A 22,276-nucleotide genomic window follows, 5' to 3' on the forward strand; every position below is an offset into this window, starting at 1 on the left:
AGATAAAGCCAGATGTTAAGTAGAGAGCGAGTGTGAGTGCAGGAGTGTTAACACTTAAGTGCAGTAAGAGGAGTGCTAGTTTACAGGAATGAGTGTGGCTGTAGTAGCGAGAGGTGCCTCTACTGTTGGGGGTAGTAGGGCTGTTGCTGTGGCGGTTGTTGAGGATAGGGGTAGGTCTGCTGTGCAGGAGGGCCTCCGGGGTATCCAGCCTGCCCCTGGGCTTGATAGGGCATGTAGGGCATATTAAACTGCCCATATGCATAGGGGTTATAGGCCACTGGCATCTGGTAATACCTAAAAGAGAGGGGCAAAATAAAATTACATTTTAGGCTGAATTGGGTAAACATTTCAACTGATATCAACATACTTACCCAGTTGACTAATCACGGTACATTAAGATGATTGTTTATATTATATGTTTTCTGAAGTTTTGTTTAAATAAGCAAATGATGCATTATGTAATTAAATATGCACTAACATGCATACATTTCCAGAACAGAAAACTGAATATTGGATAAAACCAGATTCAAAATTTGTTTAATTCTGTTGACATATTAGACATTAAGATTTTTACAGACAGAATTTTAGGTCTCTCTTTTATCACTCCATAAAGCTGAAAATACTGTCAACAGTCAGAAAAAACACCATGTTTGTGGGAATAAAATAAATCAGATGAACAAACCCCCTTTGAAAAACCATCAGAATTTCAGGATCAATCTTTGAAGATATTGTAATTTAAACAAATTACAAATGCAAATAGATAAAGTGTATTCAAAAATAAACAATTAAATGTGTATCTTGGTTGTTTTCTTTCCACTAGTCTGAAAGAATACATTGTATGAAATAGGGCTGCACAATTAATAAATTTTTTAATCGCGATTACAATTACGGATGTCACAATTATGTAATCGTTCAAAGCGGCAATTAATCGTTTAAAGTCCACTTATGTTATTCTGTGTGCTTAAGATCTGTTTTTTTCTTTCTACAAGTTATCTTAAGGGTTTTTCCATTGTTTTAATATGACATTATAATACCATCAGCGTCGGCGCCACGGGGGGGCCTGATGGGGCCCGGCCCGGCCACCTCGGTCACTGTGCCCCCTCACCTCTGGTGCTGTCTCCGTAGTGGGCGCCCTGATTTTAGTCAGTGAGGCAAGGTACTGCCCTGGGAAGGTTTCCCAGGCTGTTAAATACACAGATTAAAAACGAAATGTTTTCATTTCGGTTTGTTCTTAGCAAAAAAAATATATTTTTTCGTTCAGGTTATGCAGAGCGAAATAAGAATGGTGCTGCATTTAGAAAGAATTCTTATTAACTTTGCTATTATTCTTGAATTTTCAAACTGCTAACACTTTGCACTTTGCAGTTTCGAATTATGCCTTTACTGTATGACCAAAAATGACGGAGTAGTCTATTTTATGTTTCAGCTGTTTGATCGCGCCGGCGCCTCACGCGCACACTAAGCTACTGCATTCATTGGAAACATCGCAGCCGTTCGGCGTGAGCACCGGTCCACTGTGGCATATTTTTGCTCATTATGATATTTTTCCGTCGATACTGGAACGCGTGTGAACTACAAAGCCTATTTTACCTAATAAGGCTAATAGTTTAGCTTCAAATAGGCTACATTGCGAATATGGACACATTTGGATTTGTGCCTGAGAGAGGCAAGCCCAACTTTACCTTACGTTTCTTTATAAATTAATTTGTTTTGGCATGTTTATTGCTAAGCATATATTATTATATACTGCAATTATATTTATCCATTATTTTCCTAAAAAAAAAAAAAAAATTTTTTTATTGTGTTTTTAAAAGCATGCAGCAAACGAAAATATGCGATTAATCTGTTAAATCTGTTTGTTACTGTGGGTTAACAAATTTACAGTAGTAGGCTATTCTTATGCTTGGCTTCACAGATATAGCAACAGAGTCTGGGCCAAATCTGGTTTACATTCACTTCTGGCTTTTTTCAGTCTTGATTGCAAATGTTTTTTTTTTTTATGTACGATGGATAATTAAAACAAAAATCAGGCGTGTGTATTTATAACATCAATTACTAGGCCTACATTCTTTTTTTATCGCGATTACAATTACGGATGTCACAATTATGTAATCGTTCAAAGCGGCAATTAATCGTTTAAAGTCCACTTATGTTATTCTGTGTGCTTAAGATCTGTTTTTTTCTTTCTACAAGTTATCTTAAGGGTTTTTCCATTGTTTTAATATGACATTATAATACCATCAGCGTCGGCGCCACGGGGGGGCCTGATGGGGCCCGGCCCGGCCACCTCGGTCACTGTGCCCCCTCACCTCTGGTGCTGTCTCCGTAGTGGGCGCCCTGATTTTAGTCAGTGAGGCAAGGTACTGCCCTGGGAAGGTCTCCCAGGCTGTTAAATACACAGATTAAAAGCGAAATGTTTTCATTTCGGTTCGTTCTTAGCAAAAAAATTTTTTTTTTTCGTTCAGGTTATGCAGAGCGAAATAAAAACAGTGCTTCATTTAGAAATAATTCTTATTAACTTTGCTATTATTCTTGAATTTTCAAACTGCTAACACTTTGCAGTTTCGAATTATGCCTTTATATTTTTATCTATAGGCCTATACAGCAGAACTACAGAGCTTCCAGTAGGTTATTTTACGGAGCTGTAAACACAGGAATCTCCGACCGCGTGCAATCTTTGACGAACACCCAATTCATATATCAAACTAGGCTATATGTTATTAAATTGTACATGGGCTATATATCAGATTATTTTATTTACAAGTTTCATGTTTGTGTATATCCCGTTTTTTCCCCCGTTGCATCTGAAAATTACTTTCAGAATTTTTTTTTTTCAAAGCAGGATTCTGGCTGCTCTGAATGATTCTGCATTCTTTCGTTAAAGAATCAGATTAATTCAGTAACCATAACCTGTTTTTGAGTTCCATCTTCACTGGCAGAAGAATCCAAGTTCGAGAACCAAGATATAGAACTGTAATTAATTACAGTATTTTTGTAGAAATCTAATTAATTATATTTAAGAATAAGTGAATTCATATACTTGGTAAAAATTAAATGAAATACATTTACAATCAACATTTCGGTTTCATTAGTGCATTCTGGCATTGCACTTCTTCCACAGAAAGTGGGATCATGGGATGGTAAAGTGTCTTTTGGATGTGCAATTATGATTTTTGTCATAATCGTGCAGCTCAAGTATGAAAGGAAAATAGTCCAAAATCCTAAATCCGACCAGTGCATGAAATTATTTTTTTTTTGCCTGTATTTTGAACTGGACCCTCTTAAGTGACTGATTTGTAAAGCTCTACTTTGGCAGCAATTCTGTGCAGAACACAAATAGCATTCATCATGCAAAGTGCAAGGGAGACTTACAATTAGGCTTAGGTATTAGAGAGGAATAGGATTTCAAATGTAAGGATTCTGGCTGCTCTGAATGATTCTGCATTCTTTCGTTAAAGAATCAGATTAATTCAGTAACCATAACCTGTTTTTGAGTTCCATCTTCACTGGCAGAAGAATCCAAGTTCGAGAACCAAGATATAGAACTGTAATTAATTACAGTATTTTTGTAGAAATCTAATTTTACTTTCAGAATTTTTTTTTTTCAAAGCAGGATTCTGGCTGCTCTGAATGATTCTGCATTCTTTCGTTAAAGAATCAGATTAATTCAGTAACCATAACCTGTTTTTGAGTTCCATCTTCACTGGCAGAAGAATCCAAGTTCGAGAACCAAGATATAGAACTGTAATTAATTACAGTATTTTTGTAGAAATCTAATTAATTATATTTAAGAATAAGTGAATTCATATACTTGGTAAAAATTAAATGAAATACATTTACAATCAACATTTCGGTTTCATTAGTGCATTCTGGCATTGCACTTCTTCCACAGAAAGTGGGATCATGGGATGGTAAAGTGTCTTTTGGATGTGCACTTAAGAATTTTGCCTGAGCCAGTAGGTCATCTGGGTACCTTTTGCTTACTATTGTGAATTTGGGCATACTACTCTTTTCACATTCCATTTCTTGCCTACTATATATGCACAGGAAAAATATGCATATTTGGATGCAGCCTTAGATTTTGGTCAGAAGAAGGTATCTTAGAAGGCAGCTGCCCACCTTTTGGCAACTAGCTCACTAGATTTGAGAACTGAGCTATGGACTGTTGCATACATAAAGCTTTGAGGACATAGGTACTTGTGAAGGTCTTTATTTACCCTGGGTAGCCTTGATAAGTTGGGTAGGGTGGTCCTTGAGCCTGTGAGGGTCCAGTGGGTGGTGCAACAGGTGGGGGATTAGTGCTGCTGGGAGCCACTGGAGTACTGATTGGAGCTGAAGTACTGGCCGCCTGAGGAGTGATGTTAGGGGGTGGTGGTCTCGCTGGCGGCTGGGGTTTAGCCTGAGGCTGCTGCTGGGTCTGGAACAGAAATAAAAAATAAGACTATTTCCTGCAGTCAAGGACTTTATCATTAAAACTCATCAGTCTGCAAACTCACAAACACAGTCCTGGGAGCAGGGGTTGGGCCTCCTGAGGCAGGTGCCGGAGTGTTGGACTGGTATGATGGGACGTTGAATGAAGGAGCACTCGGCTCACGAGCAATGCTCTGCTGCAGCTCCCTGTCAATCAAACATTCACAGAATATAAGGCAATCACAGTCATCCGAAACCATTATGATTTGTTGATATGTGCACACTACTGAATTACATACTTGAGCAGTTCATCCCTCTCAGTTTTGCGAGCAAAGACAATGTCGCTGCACTTATTTTGAAATTTCAACAGGATTTCTGTCAGATCATTGTAGAACTGAAAGAAGAGGAAAAAAGAGAGAATGAGACAGCTGAGTGACAGCTTATGGATTGTGCATGTGTGCAGAACTAATATTAGTGCAGGAGTTAGTTACTTTAGTGCCCTCTTTGATATTGGAGCTGATCTCTATGTAGTTATCATGGGCTGAGGCGAGTTTCTTCAAGACCTCCTCTCTGTTATTAGCCTCAGAGTTGGACTGCTTGAGGGCTGAAAACTCCTGGTGAGACACCTGAGACAAGAAAAACCATTTTTAAAATGAAATTTTTTTTTTACCTTTGTTGTGTTAAGCTGCACAACAATTATGTACCATGTAAAAAATGTTATTTAAATTTAAATTGACAGGTACATCCAATTTCATAACTGAGCCTTTGCAGGGATGTTTTTATGCCTTAAATCTTTATCTGATAAAATCTGATTAGAATACTGTCACTATCACTTAGTAACTTTTTTGCTGAAATACTGGACGAAATGTTGCTCATGCATGTGTTTTTGCGTGCACCTGTATCTGTGACAACAGTTCCTCCTGTCTGCGTAAATTCTGCTGAACACGTTGTGTGTGAGAGCCGTAACGTGTCTCCAGCTCACTGGCGGTCAGAGCCTCTTCGTTAATGGCGCCATCTTGAGCCAGTGCAGTAAGGAACTTTGTCGTCATATCAAAGGTCACCGACTTCACCTCTCCCTCCAGAATTTCTCGTTCCCTCTTCACCTCATCTAGTTGTGCCAGCTGAGCTCTAAGCACGTTTACCACCTGCACATAAGAAGACAAGCCTTGACTGAAAGATAGCATGAGGGTTTGGTCAGGGTTAGCCTGTGAGATAACTGGGTTAATGTGTGTGTGTGTGTGTATATATCACCCAGTGTTATTTTAGTATGATTTAAATACTATTGTATTTTTTATTACTATTTTGAGTTAGCTATTTTTATATAAAATGTATATTTATTTTTATATTTATAAGTTTTCATTTTTATTTTAGTTTAAGTGATTCTGTTAAGTAATTTTGTCCTTTTATTAGTTTTTAATATTTCTAAATATTTTAATACATTTTATCAATTTTAAATAAATTTTTATTTTAGTTTTACTTTCAGTTAGTAATTTTAGTACTTCAACTTAATATTTCAGTTAGCTCCCAAGGCAACATTTCTAATTTTCATTTACTTTAAGTGTTTTCATCTAATATTTATATATTTTTAAAATATTTGTTAATCTCACTTTTTTTCATTAACAATTTTTGTTAATGAAATCAACACTCTCACCTCACTGCCCTGCAGAGTCTTGGCAGGGTTGGCAGATGGTATGGCGGCACTGAGCTCATTCTCTGGCTTGCAGAGCAAAGCAATCATCTCACAATGTGCAGTGTAACGCTCTCTCACCACCTGATCAGCCTGCACTGCCTTATCCAGTACACTGCGAAAATTATTTCCCTCTGCATGGAGAAACAGAGAGAGGGTAAACCATTATGAGCAAAGTGATCCTCAAGTTGGGTTCCGGTAGCTGAACTGGTAGAGCATGACACTAGCAACATAAAGTCATAAGCAGGGAAAACACAAACTGATAATGTGTTTACCTAGAATGCACTGTAAGTCTCATTAGGTAAAAGCATCTGCTAAATGCATAAATGGCGGGTGGAAGTGTGTATGTACCTGCTCTGAGTGGTTTATACAGATCTCCAGAGGGAGTTCTGCTCCAGCGCTGATTGAATTTGGCTCGGAGTTCATTGTCTGTTGTTTCCTCATCATCTAACATCTTCAAGGACTGCAGGAGCAAAACACAATTTTTGTTCATGATACTAATTGGCATGAAGTGCGAGTAGATACAGTCAGATGGTGTCATATACATATACAGCAGGTTTAAGAATCTAAGACCACATTGGATAGTATTTTCCCCATTTAAATGTGGAAATAAACCATTTTAGTATTTTGAAAAATCAGGACATAAAATGAAAAGAACATTTATGATTCTGTGCTATTTGGTTACTAGACAAATTTATATAAATCAGGGGTCTTCAATGTTTTTCAGGGTAACGACCCCTTAGGCGACAGAGACATGGAGCAGGGAACCCTGATACAAAATGTGTCAAGCAGAGCTATATATTAAGCATACAGCCTTCGATATTAATAGAAACGAACCATATTATGATTAAGAATAAATTATATTATGCTATACATATGTATATTATGTTAAGACAGTAGATCAAAATTATGCACATTATTGTTTTTGCACATGCATCACTGCCTGTATATTACTTTTTATTGTTAAAATTGAGATTTATGCTTCATAAAAAAAACAACATGTTGAGAAAAATCACGATTCACTAGTTGTTTGCAGTTGTTCTATATTATTTTAATGGATTTACAGAGTCATATATTTGAATTTTTCTAGTCAGATGGGCATTTACATTTACCTGAATTTCAGCTATATGTTTATTAAAGATTCACATTTTAATTTTACTGTCAGATGGACAAATAAATATTTACTTGAACTTTAGCTTCAGGTTTACTAAAACTTTACATTTAAATTTTACTGTGAGATCAGACAATCAATTCACTGAGTATCTGAAATTAGTGGGGGTTTTCTAATAAAGTGCAGATGTGATGTGTAAGCAATGGCTCCACCATAACAAGAATAGCAATGTACAGTGAGACATTTAAGATTATTAACAAGGCATTACTTTTACAAATAATTGGAATGGAATTTAAAATAAATTATTGATACGAATATTTTTTAAGGGTGCTTTTATTTAAAATTGACTTTGTGATGTTATTTACCCATGTTTTAATTTTTGTAACAAAAAATTATTTGAGATCAAACATTAATTGGCGAACCCCCTAGGGATCGCGGACTCCCGGTTGAAGACCCTTGATATAAATGATCATGTGATTTAATCTCCTTTGTACAGATGGTTAGATGTTTTTCCTCCATTGAAGTCTAAGAGGCTCTTTGCATCTTTTACACTGAAATTGCCATATTCATAGTATTATTTGGGATGAAAATTTTCTATTAAATTAGAAAAATGCAAAAAAAGATCTCAGACGTTTGGATCTTTATAAAACGGCATGAAACAGATGGTGAACGTGTGCATCACCTCATCCAGGATCTCACGGTTCCTCTGCAGTAGTTCAGGGAGATCTTTAATGAGCTGTTCAATGCTCTGTAGGCCACCCTGCTGAACAACAGCACGGCTCTTCTCGAGGATGGACTGAGGAACTGCGTCTCCTGACAGATCTTCTAGTGCGGCCGGTAGGTTCAAAGACGCCAACACCCTACCAATCAGCAACGACCAATCAATCACCACCACCAAACCTCATTTATCCACCCAAAATACTGATGAAATTGATCATTTAGACAGCATATCCAAGTTTAAATAAAAGCATTATGTGTATTATTACATCTGTGATTGATGCCTTAAAACAATTACAAGAAAAGCAGTAAAAGTTCTCATTGTACATGTATGGACTTTTAATGGAGTTTAAATGGACCTATGCAAAAGCAAATATATGCACCAACCCGTTGCAGAGATTCGTTGCTTCCCTCATGCTGCCAATCAGTCTGTTGACCGTGTCAGCCTTCCTGGAATTGGCTGCACTCACTGACTGCTGCACTGCCATCGGCACCATCTTCTCAAACAGATCTAAACACAAACAAAACAGCAAATAATGCAATTAATTGACATTTTTCCCCATAATAAAGGGGAAATAACCCCAAGGGGAATGTCATTCTGACCTGAGAACTTCTGGCTGAGTGGTGTCTGAACTGCAGTTGCTTTGACCAGAGATGCTTTGCCAATGTGCTCCAGGTCTTTGACCTCTGGCACCCGGTCATGGTAAATGAAGTCATTGTCTTTCTTTGCAGCTGTGAGGGCACGGTTGATCTTATCTGACAGATCCTTTACGTTAACATACTCATCGTAGCGAGAAGCCGCGGTCTTCACCAGCTCTGTGGCGTGCTGCAAGACACGCATGAGAAGCCTGAACGTCAACGTCCTATTAATGAAGCTCAAACCCGAATAAATAAAACAAGCAATCGACCAGCCAAAAATAAACAAACAGTCTGTCACACGCAGACAAACACACCTGCAGCCGTGCGATCTCCTCTCCAAATTTTTTCTTCTGATTGGCCAAGGCTGACTGGTGCAGCTCTGCGGTGGCCTGCATCATACAGTGCTTGGCAGCGAGGACAGGAAGCACTTCCTGGAAATAAAAATACTGACCAGGGAGAGGCAACCACAGCAATCACAAACGCCACGGCAACCACGAACCAACACCACAGGCAACCACAAACGAGCACAGACACACAGCACAGGGCGCAGGAAGAGAAAACAGAACAGCAAATCAGCACGCATCCTTCAGCGAACCCCAACCAAATTCTCACACAACGCTCATGCAGCGTTCACACACATATCAATAGGAGAAGAAACAAAGGCTGGAGGCAGTGAGAGTGTGTGTCTGTGTATGAGGGGTGACTAGCAGTCATATGGAAGTCAAGGAAACTTAAATCTCTAGACGCACGTATACGGACACATCCACAGTGATTGCTGCATACAGTACGTGGTATTCTTTGCCTAATGTTTAAGTGTCTAGTTCGATTGAACAGTGACCCCTAGTGGATCAACTTCCCCACTAACGTGTCTGTCATGTGTACTGGAAGCTGCACATACCTTAGGCAGATTCTCTTTGTATTGACATTGCTTAAAAGCGTCGCCGTAGTAATCTGCTGCCTGGTTGGCAAGTTTAGCGACAATAGCGTCCTTCATCTTATCTATGAGATGAAACATTAGACAATTAAACTGTGTCAACTACAAGCATAACATGCACAAACATAAACACAGACGCACCAGCAGTGGCTTTGAGAACGAAGACCTCCTGTGCCTGGCTGAGCATGATCTGACTAAGCGTACCCACTGTCTCGGGGGAGATGTCCATGGTGGGCTCTCTATTCAGTGCAGAAAGCACTGTATCCTTTATATGAGCAAACGCACCACTCGCCAGCTGGAAAGAGACCGGAAATGCTTGAAACATTTTTATTTCTCTCAATTGTCTGTTGTTGAAGGACTTGCGGTCAAAATCAAACCTGGTAGAACTTGGCGGCGGTCTTCAATCCCTCGTCATTGTCGAGATTCTGCTCAGAAGCAATCTGACTGGCCAGCGCGCCCACATTAAACAACACACACGTCTTCTCATAGCCCACACTTGCCAATGCTGAAACACACAAACAGTATGAACCACACAATGGATAAATCACTATTTCAGTTTATGTCCCTTTTTCCGTTCTTTTAATTCCTTTCCATTATAAGAAATTTTTATTAAGCATTTTATTAATAAAATGCGCTATATAAATTAACTTTTTTGTCTAAGTATTTTACTAGTAACACGATAAAGTATTTAGTACTTTATCCATATATATGAACAAGTAACTTTGTTATTTTTGATCATTAAATCTTAATTTAACAAGGATATACAAGGGATTTATCATGCGTTTGTAAACATGATACAGTCCAAAACACATTTAAAAAGTACCAACAAAGTAAATGAAATCAGGACATTCTACAAAATCTGCAGAGTTGAGAAATGAATGGTAACATGTAGTAGTAAGGAAATATTCAGTAATAAAGTATGCAATGAGTCATGTGAGTAAGTAATGGAATTACTGGAGATAACATTATGTGCAAACAGAAATAACAATGTAACAAAAAATGTTTCACTTAATTTTTTTATGGTTCTTCTGTAATTCTGTGGCGCTAATAGTATTTATTTTCATGCAGCATCAATACTTAGGTAAATATATAGGTCAGGTAAATTTTAGAACTGGTTTAGTACAGATAAGTTTTTGTACTAATATTGTATTTAATTTTTAAAAAGATATTTTGCTTTTGCAAGGATGGGAACATTCTAGAAGAATCTGAATCATTCTGTAATATTCTAGTGCTTTCTGGAACATTCAAGAACATTGTGAGACTAGTCATAAAAGACAAAATCATCCAACGTACACTTCTGAAGTTTTGGACGACTCACTTTTGTAATTTGCCATTTGTAATTGTTTATGTTAAACTGTTAGCTCAGTTGTACCATGTGATTTTTTGTAATAAAAGTAATAACACTTTTAGTAATAACATAAAAATAGATTAGCTTGTATAAGTTGTCAGCATTTTTTTTTAGTTTTCATGAGCACTGTTAATGATACACAAAAAAGTAAAGTGATGTTTGTATTCACCATGTCAAACTTCATGAGGAATCATTCAAATGAAAGTGAAACAATTTTTATAAAAATGTTTCAGTGTGTAATTTTCTTAGTTAACAAGATGTGCTGCCTTTCCTTTTTACTGGATTAGGTGCCTGGCTCTATTTCTAATGAGTTCATCTTTTCCTAGAATATGGATGACATCCTATATATAAAACTATCTGCAATAAAGCATCTGCCACCTAAATGCCTTAAATGTTTGTACATATGCTGGTCTTGTTTTAAAATCACGTCAACTCACCAAGCTTGACTGAGCCTCCAAAAAGAGATCCTTTATCAAAAGCATCTTTCCATGTAAATGTCAGACATAACTGGAAAAAAAAAAACAGTTATGTATTATTTACAGACACTTATTAATATGCCTAAATTACTCTGTATTATTATAAACAATTATTGTCATTAAAAAAAGTGAATGGGTTAATGTTACACTGTGACCAGAGAATTTATATAGGTTACCTCTGGAAAAGGAAATTTGGGTTCAATTGCACAGAGCTGATCATAATATCTAAAGGGGAGAGAGAAATACAATGAGAAAAGCTGTTAAAATGGAAAGTGTGAGGAAAAACACTTTAGTTTCTTTAGATGGAACGTAAACCATAATGACAAATAATTTAGCCATGACAGCATTCTCATGTGACCGTGACGTCAGTCTGAACACAAGAACCGTTACTGAAGTTACTCAACCTCACTGTTACAGAGTTAACTTTAGTAATGACACAAGAACATTTCCTTCCTGGAAGAAAAGAAGAGCATTTCCCCACATCTCTGCTCCATATGTTTTATATCTGCTATTTCTTGCCTCTCTGCACTATAAAAAGAACATGACTGTATAGACTTGAGAGGGAATACCGCTGATGGGTGTGCCAAGGGGTTCTTCGTCATACAAACCAAACACCAGTCTAACTAGGAGCTACAAAGCAGGCCATTCATCTTGACCATTAAGCATGGCTACAAAGCAGCAAACAAAAAGCTTATTCCTATAGCAACACACTTCTCATTCACTCTCCAGATGGCATAAGCCCCAGTCGCTACATTAACTCAACTACATTAAACCACAAATGAAATGCAGAATGTAACCACAGACTGGGGAAATAAGGCCTAATTCTGCATAGGGCTGTGCAAAAAATCGAATGCGATTTTCATGCGCATCTCGTCAGTAAAGCCGCTTCTGTGATTAGTAGTAAATCTCCAGCACGTGCTTTCAGATGGAGCGGCATTTACTACACAGAGTCGTAGTTCACTGACAAGCTACGCAAAATCGCATTCATAATCGGCAATGAATCGCCTGCGATTTTGAACGCGATTTTGTGTAGCTTGTCGGTGAACTACAGTGAATACACAGCTTTGTTCATTTTTCTCAATATTAAAAATGATGTAATAATGTTATTCTAATGGTATCATAGAAGGTAAATTCAATTGAATGATCAATTCTAACAGTTTCACAATCAATATACAATAAGCATTTCAGTAAAGACTAAAACAATGGATATATAAAAGGGGACAAATGAAGTGCTGAAAGCATGATGCAGCAAATCTGATTTTGTTTAACAAATTAACTAGCCATTTCCTCATCACTTCCAAAGCAAATGATCAACTGCTGGTTAATATTTAAAGTAATAAAGCATGTAGCTCAGTTATACATTCTTCCCAAAATAAAACGTATACGTCACTTACACCTGTAACCACCCACTCACTACAAATACATGACGTAATGGAATCAAGTGAAAACTAGGTCGATGGTAACTGACCAAATTGCGAATATAATACTCAGCGAATATAATAAACAACTCAGAACATATTTTCTTATTTATTTCTGTTATTTGCGTCGAACGATGTATTATTAATCTATAGCCTAGTGAATGTTTCAATCTAAATGGCACACCTGAGTCACGCAAAACCAGGAAGCCGGGTGACGTATGATAAATAGATGTTGACGCATAGCGCGTTCATGGACTTGTTTTATTTAACTTGAAGAGTTTAGGATAAAATTTATGTGAGTGCATAAATGTATAATCTAGATGCTGTAACTTGTCAACGTTTTATGTTTTCTCCCCCATTTTAATCATCATTTTGGGTTTACTAATTTATTTTAAATGGTCATAGGGTGTGACGAATGAATTTTAAAAGTACAAATATTCTTTGTAGCCATCAATACGAGTGCACACACACACACACACACATATATATATATATAATTTTAGATGGCGTGTAGCATGTCACACCACAGGTTGTCAACTTCCCAAATATAATGACGTACATTACATATCGCCCTAAACACACATGTGCACTAAAACAATAAAACATACTAATTTTAGGCGTCAATACACTAATTTGAGTGACAAACAGGGTAACCAGCATGAGCAACACCTCCAGTTCCCGTTTATATTTCTATGAAGCAAATGAAAACAGATAAGAAACTCTTAACACAAGCTAAACTCTAGACGAAACTACTTCTGTTATCAGATCGTATCAAGCCTACATAAAATAGAGACATGTTGTCGCACGTTTGCGACATAAAAAAATGATTAATTTTGATAGCTTCCTGTGCTTTAGACATCTTCTGCTATCCGCTAACAGAAAATAATCGGCACTTTAGTAAATCACACAGATTAAGTAACAATCCACGATACAGAGCTGTCAATGTTTAACAGGCAGCAGAAATAAACACCCATTGTAACTTCTTAATCAAGTTGTCTTGTCAGGCTCTCACCGCAGCAGGATTTCCAGCGAGCTCTCGTGTTTGTCCAGCGGCCTCCCAAGAGCACTTTTACGCAGCTTATTGAGCTCTTCCACGGCACGGAGATATTCCGTCTGCTCCTCACCTGGAGGATACGTGGCCGTTACAAATTTCGACAACGGTTTCACTAAGTCGACCTCTGAGGACTTCTTCAACGGGACAGAAATAAACGTCGCCATTTGGGCCCGCGGGAAACACAGTTCTAGTGGAGAATGAAAAGACAGCAGACGGACAAAAACAAAGGCACAGCACTTCCTGGTTCTCTGGAGTGCGTCATCACGTCAGATGTACTGTCAAAGTTACGCATGCGCATTCTGCGCTCGCGGGTGTAATTACCATAGACTGTATAAAAACAGGTAATTACGCAAACATGTTGAATGAATTCTGTATTGATTCCTTCCATGTAAATCCCTAACATGCGTTTTATTTCCATGTTCCCGCGCAGGAGGTTTATGTAGAACTATATTTTAGTATAGTATAAATTCTACAGATATAGTAAATTCTGTAGATGCTGGTTAACACAACTAATCAGGTGCATGACAAAACTGCTGACAAAACTAGAACTTTTCTTAGTGTACAGTAAGTAAATCACTCAGGAGGTTTTTTTAACAAACCACTGGCAATTGGATAATGGTTTCAGGAAGTGAGAAAAAAAAATCCCCAGTTTGATCCATATAGTAATTTAATATACATGTATATATGGAGGACTTTAAATATAGGGGAAAATAGGGCAAAAAGAGAGAAAGACGCACCTTACGCCAATGACTCATCCATTTAATCCTGTGACCATACATTTATGATCAATCACATACAGTTACCTGTAATAATACCTGAAGCATGGCAAAAGTGATAAGAATCTTTTTATTGTAAAACATTAATGCACTAACATGAACTAACAATAAGCAACACATTTGTTACAGCATTTTTTTTAACTTTTTTAACGTCAGTTAAAAAGAACTGTTCTATTGTTGGTTCATATAATAATAATACCGTAATAACATACATTTTATACAGTACATACATTCATTAAAATGTATTTTAGTAAATATTGAAATTGACATTTAGATTAATAAATGCTTTTCATTGTTAGTTCGTTAACAAATGTTAATAACTTGAACCTTATTGTAAAGTGTTACCACATATTTTGTATGACAAAATTAATTTTCCACATTGCACACAAAATGAATTTATTCAACAAATTTGTCCAGGTCTAAAAATAAATCTCATATATGTTGTTGAAATGGCAATGTATAAAATAATTTTATTTATTTGGGTAAGTGTTTTAGCATCATAGCTTGCCTTTAAATGAATACTATTACAAAATTAGATGTGCATTAATAATTCATCTATGTCCCTATGTTATAAATGTCTTCTAATTTGATTGCAGACATCCTTCAAATTAGGAACATTATTTTTAAAGCTCTTCATTTCTTCTTCTCTAGAAAACAGCTTAAGTAAAAAACACAATCAACTATCAAAATAATTATCCTCTTACTTTGCAATATAAAAAGTACTTCAGAGACAATATGGAAATTATTTTTATTTCTGGTACAGGCATTAATTGTGTACATCTCAGCACCCCCTATGGAAGAGAGGCTTCTTTAGACAGACAGTGACATGAGGGCACCATGATTATCATCACGGAAACGCAGAGGACAGTCCGGTGATCCACAGCATTTGATCTGAGGAACACACCTCTTCATGGATTTACTTTGATCATTTGTTCAACCTGGAAACGTTGTGTACACCAAAAGTCTTAAGTGAGCATCCAACAACAGCAAAGTATCAATTTTATTGTGGTATCAGTTTCAGTGCAGACTTGGTCATTCCTTTTTTTTTATTTTTTTATTTTTTTTTATGAGAATTAAAAGGAGTCAACATTCTTACAACCATGCTCCTCTATAAAGTGGCAATAATAAGCACAGTACATGCCAAAGCACAGCTGCCCAATACATGACTACTGAGATAGAAGACCTATTGAGTCAGTCTCTATTTAAAAAGGAAAAAAAGATTGAAAAAAAGGCTGGCTGACTGCAGCCATGATGGCTAGGTTTAACTGGAGCAGCTGACGGTAAACCACATGTGCATTTAGAAAAGCACCAGCCGACATCAAGTCCTAGGTCAAAAAATTAAGATAATAGAAAGCAAAGGCATTATGGGAAATATAATTTATGGCTGCTTGTGATTGTGCACATTTATCAATAATCATGATATTATCTGTGCCAGGAGCTACTATAAAGGGTGGGTAATCAGAGAATAAGAAGCACAACAATCACAACCTAAAAACCATCACCAACATGTGGAACCAGCAGACGCTTAATGCATCCCACTAAGCACAAAGTAAATGCTAAGAAACAGAATCTAGTCAACAGAAATGATGGCACCAGAAACGATCCTGGTCTTGACAGAGGAATTGAAAATAATATCAGCAGTGACAATGTCGTCTATGAGAGTAGGATACAGCCAAAACTTGAGTCTTACAACCTCACGTTAGCTGCAGGGCACCGTACTCAAACTCAAAGAATTATTTCATCCAGACAGACATAAAGACGTCCTGTGCATGCCTAAGTCAGGCCGCGTTTCCCCACATTGGAAAAAGAGGTCATTACTATCTACCGAGGGGTTTGTGATGGCGTCTGCAGGCCAGTTCGAAGGGGCAGGTAGTGAAACACTTGACAACTCACAGACAAAAGGCGGATAAACTCAAGTAAGTACTGTACGTTCATAACTAGCAAAGTGAGGACAGAGTCTGAGCGCAGCCGTATCACGGCGCCGGATGCTCAGATTCGTCCACGAACACCATGCTGAAGTAAAAGTGGTCACAATTCTCCTCTACTTCTTTGCAGTTTCTGACCACCTCCATCCCTCCCGATTCAACCTTTAAAAACACACTCGCATGCATACTTAAAAGCCCACCGCTCGCACACACTGGCATCAGTTTAAGTGTTTTCAATATGAAACAAATAACACACTGAAGTCAGATTCTAACAGTTAGGAGGTCCTGCCCAACCCCGGCTATCTCTCTCTCTCTCTCCGACATGTGAGACGTGAAGAACGAGAGAGAGATGAGGAAAGGAAGAGAGAGGAGGATGGAGGGAACATGTTCAGTGCTCAAGAATGGCAGTACGGAGCCTTGTGATGTCATCACACTCTGCTTCACGTTGCTTGCAGCAGCTCTACTTCAGGACAATGTGAAATCCATCACTGGTGTCATCTGAGGAAGAACAAAAGCCACAGAAGATGTCAGAAGGATTGGAGAACAAGAAAAACATTGAGGGGTTTTAATGAAATGCTTCCACCATAGATTGTCTGTGTTTTTTGGAAATGTTTTACCTTGTATTGTGCTGGCAATGAAACTGCTCTCATCTGGGAAGTTATAAACCATCTGTAAGCAAAAAAAAAGATCGTCTGTAAGGTATTCTCTTATATATTAGGACATATCGGAGTTACTAAGGTCTTGTTCACACTACACAGGTTTGTTCCAAAAATGATCTTTAGGACTAAATGTCAATTTCAAAGTGATTAAATCATATCAGTTTGTTCAGTGTAGTAACTTGTATCAACATTGGCTGTTACAGTAATTATATAAGAAAATATAAGTAAGAGTATAAGTATATATAAGAAATAAATATAAAACATTTAAAAATAGAAAACTTTTACATTGTAATATTATTTTGCAATATTATTGTTTTTACTGTGTTTTTGGTCAAATAAATGCAGCCTTGATGAGTGTAACAGACTTCTTTCAAAAGCATTCTCTAGACAAATCTGTCACAATCTGACGTTCCTCACCTACATGATCCATTTATTCATGACAACTGATAACAGTCGTAAAAAAAGTCTACAATGAAGTGTGTTTTATCTGTGGCATGATGCAAAACATTATTCATATGAGCAGCCACGGTTGGCCACCTGATAACAGGGAAAGATAAGAGACTGTTTCTGGCTGCTTTTAGTGTGGTCGTATGAATCTGTGAAGTAGTTCTGCGTTTACCTGGTCACTGAGTAGTATGTGTATCCCTGTGGGCCCCTGTTTGTAGACTTGGCTGATGTGGGACAGCGGCAGCGCCAAGACACTGGAGATTTTCCTAGTTAGCTCACAAGCGGTCATCTCCTCAAGGTAAAGAGCGTGGTAAACTAAACACAAACACAGACACACTTTAAAACAATACCAACAATGACAAAGGACTGTACATATCACAGTAGACTGAGCTAAATAAAAACATATTACATCTGCAGAACCAAAAGAATACAAACAGAAAGGGCCTGACCGAATTCATAAAAGACAAACATTAGGAAATTTGCAACAATTTTACATTTGGCTGTGATGCAGTGTTTGATAAAACATTATTAAGTACTTCAAGTACTGCACTTAAACAAATTAACAAAAATAACCATCTGTGCATTTCTGTAGAATTCATTTTATACAATAGTTAGGTAACCTGATTGTTTCTTGGTAAATGAGTTTGGGGTCTGAGCACAGCGGTAAAACTGCTACATAAGTCTGTTATTAGAAGTGGCTACAGAGAGAATGATGTCGGGTTTGAGGTGTGGTCTTGTTGCCGTGTCAAATGTCTTATTATGGTGTTGTGTTTTCGAGAGCAGGAAGAGGAACAAGATTTTTTCTTATGGCTTTTGCTGCATCTTTATATTATAAACTACCCGTTAATTTGGGGTTGGTAAGATCTTCAAGCATTTTCAAAAGTCTCTTACTCTCATCAAGACTGCATTTATTTGCATTTATACAGTAAAAACAGTAATATAGTGAAATATTATTTCAATTTAAAATAACCATTTTCTATTTTAATATATTTTAACGTAATTTATTCCTGTGATGGCAAAGCTGAATTTTCAGCATTAATTACACCAGTCTTCAGTGTCACAAGATCCTTCAGAAATCATTCTAAGAAACATTTCTTATTATTATCAATGTTGAAAACAGTTGTGCTGCTTAATATGTTTGTGTAAAGTGTGATATTTTTTCAGGATTGTTTTGATAAATAGGAAGTAAAAAACAAAACAAAAGCATTTTTTTGAAATATAATTTTTTTTGTAACAATGTAGAAGTCATTACTGTCACTTTTGATCAGTTTCAGGTACCCCAAACTTTTGAATGGTAGTGCTAAGTTGTCTCTCATGTCTGCCCCGCAGTTTTACTTGAAAGGCTGATAATACACGGGGCAACTTTTTGAGCAATTTTGCTTGGGCACTTTCCCATTGAGAATGGGTAACACATCTGGATACTTTGGATCGGTTGTGGGCCTTGTGTCTCACCTGGTTGCCCGCTGACGGCAACATTAGCCAAAGTTGCCCTGTGTATCATCAGCCTAACAGTTTGAATATTGTAATGTAACAGCCTAATGTGTAACACTTATGATTGTGGGTTTGATGGTGGGTTCCTTATGAAAATTTTCAGTATTTACTAGATTGAAAAATGTTCATTAATGTGAATGTGAACTGTTGCCATTTTAGGGGCCGTTCACATATCGCGTCTTTTGCGCTCTCAAGTTCGTTATTTCAAATGTAGGCGTGCTCATCGAGATAAAAACATGTAAACTTTTCAGAATGCCACAAGCGCACCACGGGTCATGTGACAAGAACCAACCAATCAGCTTCATCCTTTCCCGTAACAACATTGAAAGCTCAGCCAAGATGAAGGAACAGCTGATCATAGCTGTACAGGGATAGCCATTTTTAAATAAATTTAGTAGCAGAGCTACTGCAAGCGATTTTTAGTGCTGCAAATCCATTTATACTTTGCTGAAACTTCCGCGGTCTTTATGGAGAGCGCAGGTCATGGTTGCTTAGCAACGGCAGACGCCTCCGGAGCGCAAGTGCCCGAACACTTTGGGAAAAAGCAGAAACCGGCGCGCCTAGCGTTTTCCACGCGTTTTTAGGCTCAATATGTGAACGGCCCCTTATGTTGCCAATAACAAAAAAAAAAAAAAAAATGAGGCACTACCTTACATTTTGATTTAGTCATGCAACTTACACTTTTTCACTTTTTATATCATGTGGTATTTAGTATCAGAAAAAGGATGTGAACACATTTTAGTTCACCAGTTGTAGTACTTTGGTGGACAGGTTACGAAGGTTTGTACAACAGATCAAGCAATTCAGTGCTGCTGAATAATGCTGCACTGCATGTTTGTTGTTGCAACACAATAGATGTTACTTATTTCCTTGTGATTGTGGTATGTTAGGAATGGGTGTGCAAGTCTCCACGATTGACATTTACATACCAGGTATGGATGTTGGACTGCTGTGTTCGCCGTTTTTGCTGTGGCCACGTTTCTCCAGTAGAGGGCTCTCACTCTGAGATGCCTCCAGGGACACATAGACTGTGAGTCTGGGACGCACTGCTCTGTACGGGGACACAAACACACACAATGTGAACAGAATTCTTTAGTTTACACATTCATCATTTTAAGAAATCTCCTCAATTATATATTAATATCACTTGTGATTTTTTTTTTATCATACCTTGACTTAAGTGCATTGTAGAGTCTGATTCCATCAGCTGCACCACAAATTTGGACTAAATCCTCACGAGTTAATTTCAGTAGATCAGAACCTGAGATGAAAAATCCATCATATCAAATCAGTCTCATTAATTACTACTCATAGTTTAATGTTATGTGTCTGTTAGGGCTGGATAACGACACAGATTTCCGTATTCCATTGGATTCTGATTCAGAAACTGTAGATTCTATTAAATTCCAATTCTGACTCAGTATATTTTGATATTTCAGCTTTAATGCCCAATTTGCTTACATTTGAAAGAGATTCTCTCTCTGTTAATGATGTTAATTATGCAGGCAACTGTTTCAGATTGATTCAAACTGGTAACTCATCTTTTGAACTACTCATTAAAAGAACCAGTTCATAAGAGTCAATTGTTCGTGAATCAGAATACGCTGTATGTTTGGTTTTACACACAGCTTGTGAGGACAACTAAGAATCGATATCAGGATAATTCAAATAACGATTGTGATTTATCATAACTACATATTTTTACCCAGCCCTGGTGAATTTTAATCTTTGCAACAAAAACTTGCATGTGTTAATACCTGAGAAATGGGTGAAAATACGACTGTATGAGTTAAATCTGTTCTTAAGCAGCCACTTCTGTGTGTCCTGTATAGACGCTGTGGGACTCAGAGACTGCAGAAAGTTCACAGATTTATTTTTTTCAGATGCAACATAAAAATAAATGTGCATCTTTAAGGCAAATTAGTAAAAATTTAATATACAAACATGCACAAACCTCCATAGACACGAAACTACCAAGATCCACTTGATGGTTAGGTGAAGATGACTCACTAAAAATAAAAGTACAAGCATTAGAAAATGCATAACTCTGGTTCATGGCACAATGTAAAAGAAACACAGATGCTTCGTGAGTGTGTCACCTGTCTGGTACTGTGCTGCTACTGCTGTAGGTGTGTGTGCTGGAGGTGAAGGTCGGTGTAGCTGCTGTGTTGGGGTTGACGTATGCATTATCTGGCCATGGAGAGCACTACAATGAGAGAAAGAGAGAAATGTGAGAAAGTCCAAAATGATCTAAACAAAACAGAATTTTGATGTCAGACTAATGAATGACCCGTCACACACCGATGAAGGACACTACTAAAAACAAATATGAAGAATGTTTTGGAGTTTAGTATGAGTGAACTGTTAACACAGCAGAGGTGAGTGGGCGCTTACACTTCCTCTTTTGCTTTTGGCGATGGAATCGCCACAGTCTGCAGGAAGTGTCCGCTTGCTGGATTTCTTTAGCTCATATTCTACAGCCTCCTCAATCACAGGCTCCAATTGAGTCTACTCAAAAAAGACAAACCACAGTGAAAACACAAACAGAGAAAAACAGACACGCATGTAAATTTGAATCAATTTAAAGTCTTTTTTAGGTAAATACCCTATAAGCACAGTTCCCTTTCGAGATGATCTCTTGACGTTGCAGACAGCATAAGCTGACGCTTTGGGGAAACACCTTTCTCCTCAAATACTGAAGCCTTATTCACTTATTGCCATTGCATCGCAATGGCCAATGGTGCTCGTGCGCGCGAAAAGGGGGCGAGAAAGAGCCCTATATAAGCAGCCCTGAGAGGCATTTCATCAGAATCTTTCTCCTTCATTATAAATGCTTAAAGGGGTCATATGATGCGATTTAAAGTTTTCCTTTCTCTTTGGAGTGTTACAAGCTCTTGGTGCATAAAGAAGATCTGTAAGTTGCAAAGACTAAAGTCTCAAATCCAAAGAGATATTCTTTATAAAAGTTAAGAGTCAGCCACGCCTACCTAAAACGGCTCGTTCTAACACGCCCCCACATATCTACCTCACTATGTGGAAATATTTGCATAATGCCGGCCAAATGTTCACGCAAAGAAAGAAGGCGTAACTTTTATTCTCGCTGTAGTATTGTTGACGCTGCAGCCATGTCCTGAAGACGCTGTGTGCTTCGTTGTGAAAGCGAAACTACTTTGGCCTTCCAAAA

General features: G+C 37.6%; 2 protein-coding genes across 3 annotated transcripts in view; both read right to left on the minus strand.

The window, feature by feature from the left end:
• Window positions 1-6: 6 nt before the first annotated feature.
• Window positions 7-14,049, minus strand: LOC107742851 (programmed cell death 6-interacting protein-like). 2 transcript variants are annotated; one of them, XM_016555912.1, is made up of 18 exons: window positions 13,753-14,049; window positions 11,499-11,547; window positions 11,284-11,353; window positions 9,876-10,003; window positions 9,640-9,793; window positions 9,463-9,563; window positions 8,879-8,995; window positions 8,529-8,751; window positions 8,313-8,436; window positions 7,891-8,068; window positions 6,449-6,560; window positions 6,062-6,231; window positions 5,307-5,555; window positions 4,902-5,036; window positions 4,710-4,804; window positions 4,497-4,617; window positions 4,218-4,417; window positions 7-294 (listed from the first exon to the last, which is right to left on the minus strand). In XM_016555912.1, the coding sequence occupies exons 1-18, from the start codon at window positions 13,956-13,958 to the stop codon at window positions 120-122; spliced, it is 2,607 nt and encodes an 868-aa protein (XP_016411398.1). In that variant the 5' UTR covers window positions 13,959-14,049; the 3' UTR covers window positions 7-119. The 2 variants fall into 2 exon arrangements, with proteins under 2 accessions (XP_016411398.1, XP_016411397.1); XM_016555911.1 differs by having other exon boundaries at window positions 8,879-9,010.
• Window positions 14,050-16,306: 2,257 nt separating this feature from the next.
• LOC107742855 (upstream-binding protein 1-like) overlaps window positions 16,307-22,276 on the minus strand; it is a 19,513-nt gene continuing 13,543 nt past the window's right edge. Inside the window, exons 8-16 of the mRNA XM_016555928.1 lie at window positions 21,487-21,600; window positions 21,192-21,298; window positions 21,047-21,101; window positions 20,850-20,943; window positions 20,263-20,353; window positions 20,022-20,143; window positions 17,774-17,916; window positions 17,113-17,164; window positions 16,307-16,993 (exon numbers count right to left, since the gene is read on the minus strand). Of these exons, the coding sequence (XP_016411414.1) occupies window positions 16,956-16,993; window positions 17,113-17,164; window positions 17,774-17,916; window positions 20,022-20,143; window positions 20,263-20,353; window positions 20,850-20,943; window positions 21,047-21,101; window positions 21,192-21,298; window positions 21,487-21,600 (816 nt within the window). The 3' untranslated portion in view covers window positions 16,307-16,955. The remainder of the gene's footprint in view (window positions 16,994-17,112; window positions 17,165-17,773; window positions 17,917-20,021; window positions 20,144-20,262; window positions 20,354-20,849; window positions 20,944-21,046; window positions 21,102-21,191; window positions 21,299-21,486; window positions 21,601-22,276) is intronic.

This window comes from Sinocyclocheilus rhinocerous, unplaced genomic scaffold, assembly GCF_001515625.1.
Source record: "Sinocyclocheilus rhinocerous isolate Xijiao unplaced genomic scaffold, SAMN03320098_v1.1 scaffold1338, whole genome shotgun sequence".
NCBI classification, from domain to species: domain Eukaryota; kingdom Metazoa; phylum Chordata; class Actinopteri; order Cypriniformes; family Cyprinidae; genus Sinocyclocheilus; species Sinocyclocheilus rhinocerous.

Coding starts and splice junctions, on each gene's coding strand:
- LOC107742851 (XM_016555911.1), bottom strand. CDS start 13,958: ATGGCGACGTTTATTTCTGTCCCGTTGAAGAAGTCCTCAGAGGTCGAC. Junction 11,548..13,752: donor TCGCTGGAAATCCTGCTGCG/GTGAGAGCCTGA, acceptor TCTCCCCTTTAG/ATATTATGATCAGCTCTGTG. Junction 8,752..8,878: donor AGGAGATCGCACGGCTGCAG/GTGTGTTTGTCT, acceptor CGTGTCTTGCAG/CACGCCACAGAGCTGGTGAA.